This window comes from Elaeis guineensis, chromosome 5 (genome assembly GCF_000442705.2).
Source record: "Elaeis guineensis isolate ETL-2024a chromosome 5, EG11, whole genome shotgun sequence".
NCBI classification, from domain to species: domain Eukaryota; kingdom Viridiplantae; phylum Streptophyta; class Magnoliopsida; order Arecales; family Arecaceae; genus Elaeis; species Elaeis guineensis.
Genome location: NC_025997.2, coordinates 102,515,384 through 102,529,804, shown reverse-complemented (window position 1 = coordinate 102,529,804; position 14,421 = coordinate 102,515,384). Strand labels below are relative to the sequence as shown.

The following is a 14,421-nucleotide window of genomic DNA, read 5'->3' as shown; positions in this document are numbered from 1 at the left end:
CAATTCTCAGCTTCCAAAGATTCCATTATCTCCTTAAAAGCCAGTGGAAACAACTTCTTAAATTTTATAATATTACTTCATTGCTGTGGTTGCTCTCCATATTTTTGTAATGGTAGTATTTATTGTTGTATTTGTCATTATTATAGTAACTATTGCTGTAACTACTGTTACAATTACACCAAGCTAATTAATATTTATATTTTTTGGATCTTGATTTTTTTTTTTTGATTAAATGGGAGGATATATCCATTCAAATAAAATTAAAAATAATGGCTAATACAGCAGCACGGTTGCTTCGAGAAGAAGACGAACCCGCATGCACTGTGCCAGAAGATACAAAAACTCATCAGTTGGCGAGAAACAAACATTAGAAAGCAAAATGATAATCCTTAAGTTAGCTAAAATCCAGGTTATTATAGATTCTCCCCCACTCTCCCAAGAAAAGAGAGGAGCTTATTCTTGTGTTCACCAACATATACTAACATCCAACTTTGTAACAACCCAGCTCCATCTTTGAGAATTAACTGATGGGAACGAGCTTCAAAACAGAAGATCCGGTTGTTCTGTTCCTTCCATAAAACCCAGAACATCCCGACGACCCAACAATCCCAAGCGAATGTCTGTAGCTTCTTTGGAAGTGTTCTTCCTCCAAGATGTCCATATTTCTTCAATAGAGTTTGGAACATGGGGTAGTGAGAACATCTGTGAGATTCAACTCCAAATTCGTTGAGAGAATTCACATTGAAGTAGCAGGTGATCAGTTGTTTCTTGCTTATCTCCATATAAAGGACAGACTAAAGGTGCTGTAAATGCTCTTTTTCTCAAGTTGTCAGCAGTTAAAATTTTGTTATGAAAGGTTAGCTAATTAAAGATTTTCACCTTCTCAGGCAAGGGAAGTTTCCAGATAATTCTGGCAAAATTTGAGATAATACCTCCATGCGAGATGAATTTGTAACATTTACTAACCTTGAATTTGTAATCCATACTCCAGTTCCATTGTGAGTAGTTTTGGTTTACAGAAAGAGATCTCCCATTAATCAGAAACAATATTTGTTGCAACTCAAATTCAGCAATGGAACTCATAGGGGATCGAAAGAGACTTCTCTTATCATATGTCGTCAAAAACTCCTGTGCTGTTATGAAAGGATGTGGAGATAGAAGAAAAGCAATTGGGAAAAGAACCTTGAGAGGTGTAATTCCAATCCATCGATCGAACCAGAACCTTATTTGCTGACCATTCCCAACAGTAAATTGAGAGCCTTGCATGAACATATTTCTAACCTTTGCCACTCCCTTCCAAGCCCAAGAAAAACATCTCTGATCAGCCAATGTCATTTGGTTTGGTAATCTTTGTGCGTAATATAAGCTTTGGATAAGTCGTCTCCATGGCCTATCTGATGAACTTTGATGCAAGTCTGACCCTTAATTTGAAGGAGTTTGTGAATAGACCTGGTCCTTATTTTTCAATTAATAGAAGTCCGAGTCTTTGGGAGAACATGTAGTAGTTGCCCATGTTGTTCTCCATGTTCTTTTCTGTTTGCCCACGTTGTTCTCCACATTTTATTTTCTGTTTCAGTTCATGTTAAAGTGTTTAAAATAGTGCTGTCTCATGTAAAAGTGAAATACACTCTTCTGTTTTGTAAAAATACGAGTGTTTTTTCTTAAAACGTTCCCTTGTCTTCTCCTATTCAGTATCTGTTTTGCTGTAGCAAAACAGAAGTCCATTTCCATTTGCTGAATTTCCAACATTTTTTGTGGTATCGGAGCCAAGATCCGATCAGATCTGAGCATCATCTTGAAGCAAAGGAGTGTGGCTGCAGCAGAGAATTCTTTGAAGTTTGAAGTTTGCAAGATTGAAGCTTCAAGGAGAAGTAAATTCATCCTGCATATAAGGTGTTCGACAGAAGGTTTGTTAGAGAATTTTCATCATGGCAAATGGTATGGCTCCTCTTAATCTCTCTCAATCCTTGGTACCCATATTCAGTGGACAAAATTATGAGTTTTGGAGTATCAAGATGAGGACTTTTTTTATTTCTCAAGATCTTTAGGATCTAGTTGATAATGGTTATGCAGAGAAACAAAATGAGTTAAGAAAACTCCGAAAGAAGGATGCAAAAGCTCTTTTGGTGCTGCAGCAAGCTGTGTCTGATGCTATCTTTCCTCGGATTGTAAATACCACCAAATCACATGAAGCTTGGATCATCTTGAAACAAAAATTTCATGGAGATAACAAGGTAACAACTATGAAACTCCAAACTCTTAGAAGAGAATTTGAGACATTTTTTATGAAAAATTCAAAATCTATCCAAGAGTTTTTCAGTAGAGTTTCTGTTATTATCAATCAAATGAGGACATTTGGTGAGGATATTTCAGATCAAAAGGTAGTGGAAAAGATCTTGAGAAGTCTTCCCCAAAAATTTGATCACGTAGTCACCGCCATTGAAGAGTCTAAAGACCTATCTGTATATTCTCTCAATGAATTAATAGATTCTCTTTTAGCTCATGAACAGAGAATCATAGGTCATCTGTAAAAAAATATTGAGCATGCATTTCAGTCCAAAATAGAAATTACTAACAAATCTCAGAATGGTGAAGAAACTTCACAACAAAGAAATACAGAAAAAGGTGGCTATCATGGTCGAGGCCGAGGAAGAGAAAGAGGAAGAGGAAGGTCATATTGGAACCATGAAAAAGCTGATAACAGTGAAAAAGCAAAATCCAATTACAAAGGGAAGCAATGCCATTTTTGTCACAAATATGGCCACATTGAAGAAAGCTGTTGGGAAAAGGCAAAACAACAAGCAAATTTTGCTGAAGAACAGGAGCAAGAAGGTAATTTGTTTCTTACCTTACTTAATCCTAAAGAAAGTAGAAAAGATATTTGATTTCTGGACAGCGGGTGTAGTAATCACATGTCTCGAATGAAAAATCTTTTTCGTGAGACTGTGAAACTTTGTAATGACAAAGAGGTTCAGATTGAAGGCAAGGGGACTGTTGTTGCAAAAACTAAATCAGGTACTGAAAGACTTATTCATGATGTTCACTATGTACCTAATTTAGCTCATAATCTATTGAGTGTTAGTCAATTGATTCAAAGAGGATATCTAGTTTTGTTTCATGGTGATATATGTGAAATTAGAAATATGAAATCTGGCATGCCACCTATCAAAGTTCACATGACAGAAAATCGAATGTTTCCTCTTGAGCTTTCATGCATAGATAATTATGCACTTGTCACTAGCATGAAAAATGATTCATGGCTTTGGCATTTGAGGTATGGTCACTTGCATTTTAATGGGCTGAAATTGCTTAGTCAGAAAAATATGGTAAAAGGCTTACCTTCCACTATTTGTGTTGATGATATTTGTGAAGGATGTGTATATAGAAAGCAATATAAGCTTTCTTTTCCTGTTGGAAAGTCTTGGAGAGCTAAGAAGCCTCTAGAATTGGTCCACACTGATATTTGTGGTTCAATGAATACTCCATCGTTGAACAAAAGTAGATACTTCTTGTTGTTTATTGATGACTACTCTAGAATGTGCTGGGTGTACTTTCTAACTCAAAATAAGAGACAATTGAAAAGTTTCAGAAATTCAAAGCTATTGTTGAGAAAGAGAGTGAGCATATGATAAAAATTCTTAGAACTGATTGAGGGGGAGAGTTTTTATCTAATGACTTTGACTTCTTTTGCAAGAAAAATGGAATTCGCAGGCAGCTCGCTGTGCAGCATTCTCCAGAACAGAACAGTGTGGCTGAGAGAAAGAATAGAACAGTGGTAGAGATGGCTCAGAGCATGCTACAAGGCAAAATGCTACCAAATGAATTTTTGGCTGAAGCAGTGACAACATCAGTCCATCTTCTCAACATATCTCCAACAAAGGCAGTGAGGAACATGACTCCCTTTGAAGCTTGGTACCAAACGAAGCCTGAGGTGAGTAATTTAAGGGTGTTTGATGGTATTGTTTATGCTCATATAAGTTCTGAAAATCGAAATAAATTGGATCAGAAAAGTGAAAGATGCATCTTTATTAGATATAGCAGTGAAAGTAAAGGTTATAGATTATATAATCCTTTGACAAAGAAGCTAATCATTCGTTGAGATGTTATCTTTGATGAAGGCAGTTTCTGGAATTGGTCAGATGTATGCAAACAGCAAGCTACTCTCAGGTATGGAGACTCTCAGCTAATTTTTTCAAATCAGAAAGAACTTCGTTCTACTCAAGTTTTTGGAGAAGATTTTAATAGTCCGACAAGAAATCAGCAAATCAGTTCAGTAGAAGAAAGTTTGAACTCAAGCACCCCTCCAAGAAAGGTAAAATCTCATAGAGAAATTTATGAAACTTATAGTTTTGCTCTTATGGTTACAGAACCAAATTCATTTGAGAAGGCAAATGAAATAGAAGAACGGAGGAACTCAATAAAAGAGGAGATATCAGCAATTGAAAAGAATGAAACATGAAAACTTGTGGATTTGCCATTTGGAAAAGATGCAATTGGTGTGCAATGGGTCTATCGTGTCAAGTACAATGCCGATGGAAGTGTGCAAAAATACAAATCAAGACTTGTGGCCAAAGGGCATGTGCAAAAGTATGGTAAAGATTTTTTTGAAATATTTTCTCCTGTAGCAATATTTGAAACTGTTAGATTGACACTACAAGAAAATAAGTTATTAGTTATGAAAAATTTTCATCGCTAATAAGTCAAATTCGTCGCTAATAATAATTAGCGATGAAAATTTCATCGCTAAAATTTCATCACAAAAAATACCATCATTGATAATATTTTATGATGAAAAATCCATTTTCGTCGCAAATAACCTTAATTTACGACGAAACATTTTAATCATAAAAAATAAAAAATAAAAAAATTTATTCATAAAAAAAATAATTTACGACAAAAATAACAGTCGCTAATAATAATTAATAGCGATGAAAATATATTCGTCGCTATTATTCATTTTTAGCGACGAAAATTTTTCATCGCAAAAAAATTTATTTAATGAAAAAATAATAATTGAAAAACTTTAGCGACCAATATTTACGTCGTAAATAAATATTTTCGATGAAACTTTACGTTGCTAATAAGTATTGACGATAAAAATTTTTCATCGTTGTTAATTATATATTTTTTAAAAAATTAAATCATTTTTATAAATTTTTTACGATGAATATTTCATCGGTAATAATTCCATCGTTAATTATTTTTTTAAAATCTTAGATATATTTTTTAAAGTTATATGTATAATATTTTTTATAAATTAAAAAATTTGAATAAAAAATTTACACAATAAAATGATAAATAAATTTTATTTTATTATATCAAATTAAAATTACAAAAGTTTAAAAAAAAATACATCAAAGAGCCATCACATATCGGCATGTAGAGAATGAGGTGGGGATGGGGAATGCTCGACGGAGCTCGAACCGGCGATGGAGCTTAGACCGACCTGCTGCTGCCTCAGCATCTGGATCGTCTGCTCTATCTGTGGCATCCGATCCATCATCTGAATCTGAAACTGCTGATATTGATCGATGCATTCAGTCAGCTCCTGAGCTCGCTGCTCAGCTTGCTGTCGATCCTCGACAGTCTGCTGTCGATCCTCGATAGCCTACCTCTACACCTCCATCAACCGAGCCTAACACGTATAATGGATCTCAGCCCTAGATGATCGTGAAGATGAAAAAGTAGTGATCCCATATCCTAGATCCCTAACATAACAGCGTCTCGTACCGAGCATCTGATCACAGATCTCATCATCTGTGGGTGCGGTCGAGCCCTCAAGGATAGACTGAGATCTCATGTCAGTCATACGATCTTGAAAATAAAAATTAGAGTTATTTTAATTTTTTAATAAAGATCAAATTATGAATAAAAAATTAATTAAAAAAACTTACAAAGAGCTCCTAGCTCCCCGTCATCCACTCTTCCGACCGTCACTAGTGGGTCCGCTGGTAGATATTGATCCTACCAGGAAGCTCGCCACTCTCAGCATCTCTCTGCAATTTGAGAATTATTTCAAAAAAATTTAAATAATTAAAAAAATATATCATAATTAGAAATTAAAAAAATATGTACCATATGCTCCATGTGGCGAGCAAATGATCTCGAACCCCCATAATATTGTACGGTCTGTCTCGTCTGGTTCGCCGCATTTTGGGCACATCATCTTTGTAAAATTAGCAGTGAAATTAGTAGATAACAAATATAATTTAAGAATAAATGATTAAGTCATTAAAATCTAAAAAAAAGTTTAGATGTGTAACCTGATATCCCGAATCCTCGTAATGCCGGCATATGGTAGTCCAATCATTGATGATGATGCTGTCGTAGGGCGCAGTCGTACTGCCTCCTGTCCATCAGCCTGCACCACCCGGTACCAATGCTGATGCATGTGACCGTGATAATCTTTGAAGCGCAAGGATAGATGGGTATCAATCGTTCGTCTCACACGATCATCCTCGACATCAACGATGTCAAATACACCCTGCCAATAACAAACATTAGAAGAATACCATGCAAATTAAATATTCGTAATATAATTTATTTTACCTATAAGTGGGTATAGAAAATCTATCTTTGAGCAGGGACAATATGACGTCAATCGAAGAGCATCATCAGGACATAGCTGTGGCATATGATGCCCAGCTCGATCTATCATGGCTCACACCATCCCTTAATGGGTCTGGTGTAGCCGATCGGTATCTCTATTCGGAGATACTATTTCGGATGCTCACGTCTTCAACGCTCTAAAGCGAAGTTCTTCGATGGGACCACCGATGTAGACTGATCTAAAATAATAATAAATAAATCATTAGTATGATCCAAATAAAAGAATCAAATTTGATTATATATAAAATGTAAACCAGCCTCACTGGGACCCACCTCACTGGGACTCAGCTCAGTCGTAGTCAGCTCACTGGGACCTGCCAGTGCAGGACCCTCTGACACTGGAGCCGATGAGGCCATGGAGATCAGTGAAAGCACCTCAACCTCCGAGCTGTCTGCAGGTAACTGTGAACGTGACCATCGTCATCTATCTCCTGATGCCATATCTGCAAGAATTGAGATGTAAATAAATATAATATTATATAATAATAATAATCAAATAACATTCTAATGAATACAATTATATCGCATACCATTATTGCAACACAAAATTAAACGAAGAATAAAGATCTACTCATCAATATTTGTATCTTCCTCGATGTGTAGATCTTCGTCTGAATCACAGTAATCGATATATGTATCATCTTCTATCTCATCGTCATTTATGAACTGATCGTCGCCTTCTGACTCATCCAAATTAGATACAAAATCAGCTTCAACTTCGTTAGATGGAAGATCAGCCTTATTCAAAGGTGCCGTTACATGTTCTTCATCAACCAAAAATTCGGTTGATGTTTATTCTTCTTGCTGAAAAGCTTCCTCTTTATGTAAATCCAAAATTTCATCCATCTATTAGAGAGTTGGTATGTCATATACGCCTCTAGATGTTATTTTTTGTATGATATGTCAATTACCTCGATACTTTAGGTCCTTCAAATATATTACTTATTTCGCTTGAGTTGCTAATATGTACAGCTCATTTTGATATTATGTTCGTACAAGATTTATACTGATAAATTATGAATCGATATGAATTCCAATCTTTTTATTACTAATATCCCACCATTCACACTGAAACAAAAATATAGAATTACTGGACCCATACTTCAGTTCTATGATATCTACCAATACATCATAATAATTAATCTCTTCTTCCTTCATATCCTGTTGTAGCAATTTCACTATTTTGGATTCGTCGTTGCATCTCAAGCTCCCTTGTGTGAAATCACATTCCTCTAATGATACAGGATGTGTAGTGATTAACCCTTCGATCGAGATCACATGCTAAATCGTGCAACTCATCGGTTGTACTTACTTCTTTATTGAAATACTTATGTTTCATCTGCGTCATAAGATAAAAAATTATATTGATTGAAATAATATTATTTATAAGTAAATAAATAACATATTACTAATGCAACTTACAAGATCGTCAAATCATTTTGCAAATTTTTTCCTATGTCGATCATCGATATCCGTATTATTCTCTCTACATAGTATACTCTTGTGCTTACTGTAAGAAGTTACAATTTTTAATTTTACATCGATATAAAAAAAATTTTTGATCATTAAATAGTATCATAAGATGATACTTAATAAAATTTTTAATTTCTTCATAATTATTTAGAACATAAAAATATGCTTTAGATAGCTTGTTCATATCCATAAATTTAAATTTTCTTGCACCAATAGGACGAACCGTTTGTTTAAATATAGACAACTTTGACTTATTGTCACCCCATTCATGGTCTGCATTACGATCTGCATGATTAAATCTTATTTCGATATCATCAAGATACATTGAGCAGAATATGACAGACTCGGTAGCTACATATGCTTCCGCTATAGACCCTTCAGGCCTTGCTTTATTGCGTACATATTTTTTTAAAGTACACAAGAATCTGTAAATAAAAATAAATTTAAATTTTATAAATATATTTACATCTTATAATTGATATAACAAAATACGTATAACTTCTTTGCCTTTCAATAGGATACATCCATCGATAATGTACTAGTCCGATCAAAAAAACTTTTTTTGGAAGATGGATAGCTAGATGCATCATAACATCAAAAAATGATGATGAAAAAATTTTTTCTAACTTACAAAGAATGAGTACGATATCTTTCTATGATCTCTCAAGTAAGTTAATCTTCAATTTTCAGCAATATAATTCTCAAAAGAACACTCCCAGCTTAATCAATGCAGTTTGAACATCACCATCTAAATAGCCACGCATGATCACAGGAAACAAACGTTGCATCATCATATGGGAGTCATGACTTTTCATGTCAGAGATATTGCCATTATTATTCCCAACACACCGCGATACATTTGAAGCGTATGCATCAAAAAACTTTACGATTTTGAACCATCTACAGAAATTTTTTTTTTCCTCTTCAAATAGCGAATAACATGCGGGTGGCATAAAAAATCTCTCACCTTGACGAACTAAATATAACTCCAATCAGATTTTCATTTCCTGCAGATCAAGATGAGCTTTTATATCATCTTTTATTTTTTTTGAAATTTCAATACAATACCGATGATATTATCACAAATATTCTTTTCAATGTGTATTACATCTAGATTATGACGAAGTAGTAGCTGCTTCTAATACGGTAGTTCAAAAAAGATACTTTGCTTCGTCCAATTCAGCTCAACTTCAGTATGCTTCCGCTTGCGAGTATCCGATATTTTTTTTCAAATTGGATATTTTCAATGATTTCAAATTGTTCTAAAATTTTTGATCTATTTAACTCCTTGGGTAGCGGACGTCGATCGGACTTACCATCAAAGAATTGATTATAACAGGTCCTCCAAGAATGATTAGTAGGAAAAAACCATCGATGACCCATGAAACATATTTTCTGTCCATGCTTTAAATATAAGGAGGATGTTAGATATGTGCCCTAGATACCAGATCGACTAACACATTCCTGTACAGATCTAAGGGCAAATTTATAATTTTGACTATAAATGAATAAAAGGGTTATTCTTCTATCACATTGTGTACATTGTGTCTGTGATACATCCTTTGAATTAGTGAGAATGTAAATTCATATTTTCAAGAGTTGAAAATTTAAAGTATGAGTTTACATAACTAACTCATAAACTACTCCTGACCATAGGATCATCATGAGGATGGTGATCGATCCGGAAGGTTGGTGTACGATCGCTTTCTTAGGGTAGATGAGTCTTGAGTCTACGGTGTGGAAACACCGGAGTGAGAGTACAGGTATTCATTGAGAACGAGAGTACTGAGCGTGACCACCTCGAGCAGTCATAAGGAAGTTTATCTTCTCGTCAATGACTAGCTCGATGCTGCAGTTGTGTGTCTAGTTCTTTGATCTGAGGTGCATCTATGGTTCACCTTGAGTGTGTTATAGTTTGACTACACCATAACTCAGTCTCCTAGCCATTCGGGACCCTGAGGTATATGTTGGCTGTAGCATATCCATTGTAGGAACCAGATCGCACCAAGATGGGATCTATCAACCTCGGTAGATGAGAGGAGTAGTCCTATGATGATCGAAAGATTGAGTCTTTAAGCCCATGGCCATGATAGAGTGAAATAATGAAAAAAAAATTTTCATTGGGGTTTCACATCGAACTCAGATCGATCGATTGATTCATATGACTGATGTTGGATTTGACGAGTTCACCTTAACCCTAATTCAGTCGAGACTCATGATAGAGAAACTCAATCACACAGGTAGCTGCACCAAGAGGTTCATCTTCAGTTCTAATGGGTTGCCACCATATACTGTTAGGTGTCACTGATAGATTTTGGGAGCAATTAGAATGATTTTGATGATCGATCATTCTAATTATCTGAATCAGAAGAGTTCTAGTCCATCGAAAGGAGTTTCGATGATGTCGATGATGAGATCACGACATATCTCATTACCATACAGAATGGAACCTAACTGGATCACACAAACAAGGGTTAGGGTCTAGATGTCATCAATTGGGCTATCCCAATTAATTTGGATAAAATCCAATTAGGTTCAAGAAAATCGTGCTAGCACTCGATTGAGCCTAACTTTCTCCTCGTGTAATCTTTTCTGTCTCTACTGAGCCAAATGTGATCTGGCTCATCCAGAGAATTTTGGGAAGGTTTCTCTCAGTCTAATTGAAGCTTGTCCAGCTCAAAAAAGGATTGTTTTAATTCATGAGATGAATTTAAGATAACACCTGCTAATTTCTAGCACCTGCCAATTTCATTTTAGGACATCTGTCAAAAGTTGACATATGGGTCTTAAACTGAAGATGATTCATTGAAAGATTTTTGTGGAGTGTCCACATGTCCAAACCACTTCAAATTGGGTGCCATAATTAGATTATGGCATGATCAATTGGATTTAAGTGGGCGCCCCAAATGGATAAAAAACCAAAGAGTCCTGATAAACCTGGACTCTTTGGTGCCACCTTATTTGTGCTTATCCAATGTTGGCACCAACATAGGAGAGAGCATGGAGATTCTTATCTGATGTGATCAGATGACATCACTCCACCAATCAAAATTTTTTCAAAATTTATTGGAATTTTCTGATTGGTCGAATGATGTGGCACTGCGCAGCATACAAGATCTATATAAACCCTGCTACACCTAGGGTTTTGTGGATAGAACTTGTTTTATGCAAAAAACCTATTAGCTACCGCCCCCTTCCCTCTTCTCCATATCCTCCCTGCTCTCCTTTCTCCCCTCTTCACGTCCAAGAAGTTGGACGGTCATCTGGCAAAGGTACAAGACGTGATGACGCCTGGAACAGAAGGCTGCAGGACATCTTCGACAGGCTGCTGCTCCAACTTCAGAAGGAGTTCTGAAGTACTTCCAAATCAGATATTGATCTAATTTTTGGAGCATAGAATCGCGAGGAGAAGATGTTCTAGATCCTACCTGAGTGGATACTAGTAGAGGCCAAGCGCTTGCATGGCTACATCAGAACCTCAGGCAGTGCTGCGATCATCTACAGGGTAATTAGATTACCCTTGAGGTATGTCTATATTTTTCATACTTTTAGATTTAATTTTAGATTTTAAATATCAGATAATAAAATTAAATCTAATAAATATTAGATCTAAAATAGTATAGGATAAAAATTTTTAATTTATTCCGTCCCAGATTTGATAAAATTTGGAAGATCCTACACAGGAAAAAGACGATTTTTCCTTCAAGTGGTATCAGAGTCAGATTGTTGGCTCTATTTCAGATCTATTTTAGATCTGATTTTAATTTTAATTTATCTAATATTAAATAATTTTAGATATCACATCAGAAGTGATAGGATCTGAAATTAAAATATTTAAAATTAAATCTAAGAAGATCTAACATGCATGAGATGCATAACTAGACTAGAATTAATTGAATCCATGAATAGTCTTAAGTTTTATATTTTAATGAGATTAAAATATAAATTAAATATAATTTATTCTCTATTTTTTTGATGTTATAATTATTATAATCAGATCAAAAAATAAAAAATAAAATTTTAATTATTTTATAAAATTGATCTGTTGCATGCCTAGACTAGTTGTAGAATTGTTCTAGTAACTTGTCTAGAATAATTTTTATTTTGAATAGTTCAATTTAAATTTTATTTTTCAGATATTACATGTGATGTATCAGATCTGAAAGCATGTTAATTAGATTGATTTTTAATACATGAGATGTATGCAAAGTATGTATTAGTTAGATCTTAAATTGTATATGTGATATGTTAATTTAGATCTAACTAGTTTTGTAGTTAAATTTATATTTCTGATTAAGGTGTTCCTCATGGCCGTCCGGTCATAAGAACAAAGTAAAATTTTAAAATCTTCTCTTTCCATTCAATGGGGTGTTCATATGACGTGTAGGGGTGCCGTGCGTTCATCCTTAATCAGAAATCAAAACTTACTTTTCTGCAAAACCTTAGATCCTGAAACCATAGGATTTATTTTACATGCTTTGTTTATGAATCCAAACTTAATTAATGTATTAAGCTTATGAAATTAAGTTAGGTCTAAAATTGAGAATTTCAGATCTAAGACATTTTCATAAGATTGGGTTCGGGCTTGGGTAGCTTAATTAGGTCTAACAGTTGATCAAACCGAATCAAGAGTTAGTTAGATGGGATCATGAAAGTTAATAATTGACCAGCCTAATAGGATTAAATCTGGATCAAAGTCGAATCATATTTAGATGTGGCTCGATCAAGTTAAGACCTAATTTGGCTCAATGATTAGAGCCTGGATTGTAGGCTAACCCAATTAGTTCTGGTTCGACAATTTAGTGTCTAAGGTAAGTTGGGCAGATGTGACCGACTGATTTTTAATTGGGAGCTACTCGACTCGAATGCGTTCTTATCGAGTTAATGGCATATCCCTCCCACTGGTCTCACTTACCTGGTCATATGTGTCGACCCAGTTCTGATTTGAGGTGGCTAACAATTCGAGCTGACCTATGCCACTAGGTTAGTCATAATTGTTATGACTATGTCAAGTCAAGTTTAAAGAGACCTAAATCAAATCTCCTTAAGAAAATATTAAGTCTAGGTCTTCCACCATTGTGGATGTGCGGGCCCTTTCCGGGGTTGATTGTTCTCGGCTGGTTACAGTGGCTCAATTGCACCGGAAAGACGCAATCATGTCCATTAGGCATTAGATGCTACGGACTAGAGGATGGGTTGGGCTTAATATTTCAGATACGGTGAGGGATCCAATCAGGAATCTAGTTCGTGCGAATGGTGGGTTTGGCTTAACTAAGGATTGGAGCAATATCCCGGATACGGTGAGCTTCATGAATTAGAGACCAAGTTTTGGGTGCATCATGATTAGAGAATCATTGGATAAGAGTTGTCCACTCATCGGTTGACCCATCACCAATAACTGTTAGGTGAAGTGATGAGCCAATCGGTGAGACCACCACCCACTAGAAATCACTGATCACGGAGATTTTCACATCTCTACCAAGGGAGTGTAGGGATCTGAGAAAATAGTGAGAGCTTAATTTGTTTAAAAATGAAAACCTTAAACAAATTGGTTGAGTCTGATTACAAAATCTAACTAGAAATTTTTGACTCTCTACAAGAAACATGTCTGCCTCAAACCCCCTGACCAAAATTTTAGACACTCATAGACTGACTGGATCAAATTTTAAGGACTGGTTGAGGAACTACAGAATTATTCTGGGTTCCAAAAAATTGACTCATATCTTGGATCAGGACCCACCTGCCATGCCAGCACATCCGACTGCTGAACAGAGAGCGTCTCTGGAAAAGTGGACGGATGATGATAACAAAGCCAGGTACTACATGTTGGGTGCAATGTCTGATGATTTGCAGCGCCAACATGAAAATATTTTGACTACCCGTCAAATGTTGGCTCACCTACAAGAGTTGTTTGGTAAACAGAGTTGCGCGGTCAAGTATCAAGTCTGTCAAAGACTTTTTAAGGCCAAGATGCGTGATGGACAGTTAGTCCAAGATCATTGTTTGACAATGATCCAGGATCTTGAGGAGCTTGAGAAGCTCGGTATCATCTTAGACAAGGATTTTCAGATTGATGTGATCCTTCAGTCCTTGTCCGATGCATATGGTCAGTTCATCATGAACTTCCATATGCATAAGATGCAATATACCTTGACCAAGTTAATGAATATACTGATTACGGCTGAGCTTTCAATGAAAGGTTCAAAAGGCTCAGTCCTTACAGTGGAGCGGACTTCTTCCAAAAGAAAGTCTTTTGGAAAGAAAAAGAAGTCCATGAAGAAGTAGAAGGTGGATGGCAAGAACAAGAAGACAGGACCGAAGAAGAAGGCTTCTGAAAAG

General features: G+C 35.6%; 1 protein-coding gene across 7 annotated transcripts; it reads left to right on the top strand.

Annotated features, from left to right (window-relative positions):
• Positions 1-372: 372 nt before the first annotated feature.
• LOC140858171 (uncharacterized) lies at positions 373-4,795 on the top strand. 7 transcript variants are annotated; one of them, XM_073258023.1, is made up of 7 exons: positions 373-800; positions 888-1,938; positions 2,074-2,234; positions 2,596-2,832; positions 3,695-3,931; positions 4,123-4,167; positions 4,368-4,795. In XM_073258023.1, exons 2-7 carry the CDS (start codon positions 1,929-1,931, stop codon positions 4,398-4,400), a joined length of 723 nt encoding a protein of 240 aa, XP_073114124.1. In that variant the 5' UTR covers positions 373-800; positions 888-1,928; the 3' UTR covers positions 4,401-4,795. The 7 variants fall into 7 exon arrangements, 6 of the variants coding, with proteins under 6 accessions (XP_073114124.1, XP_073114122.1, XP_073114123.1 ...); XM_073258021.1 differs by having other exon boundaries at positions 4,119-4,167; positions 4,368-4,791; XR_012141565.1 differs by having other exon boundaries at positions 3,695-4,167; positions 4,368-4,459.
• Positions 4,796-14,421: the final 9,626 nt, after the last annotated feature.

What these genes read in the sequence shown, in the direction of transcription:
- LOC140858171 (XM_073258020.1), top strand. An exon ending in AATTTCATGGAGATAACAAG is followed by an intron (nt 2,235 to 2,595) that starts GTAACAACTATG and finishes AGAATGGTGAAG; the next exon opens with AAACTTCACAACAAAGAAAT. An exon ending in TGAAGAACAGGAGCAAGAAG is followed by an intron (nt 2,833 to 3,694) that starts GTAATTTGTTTC and finishes TTCTTTTGCAAG; the next exon opens with AAAAATGGAATTCGCAGGCA.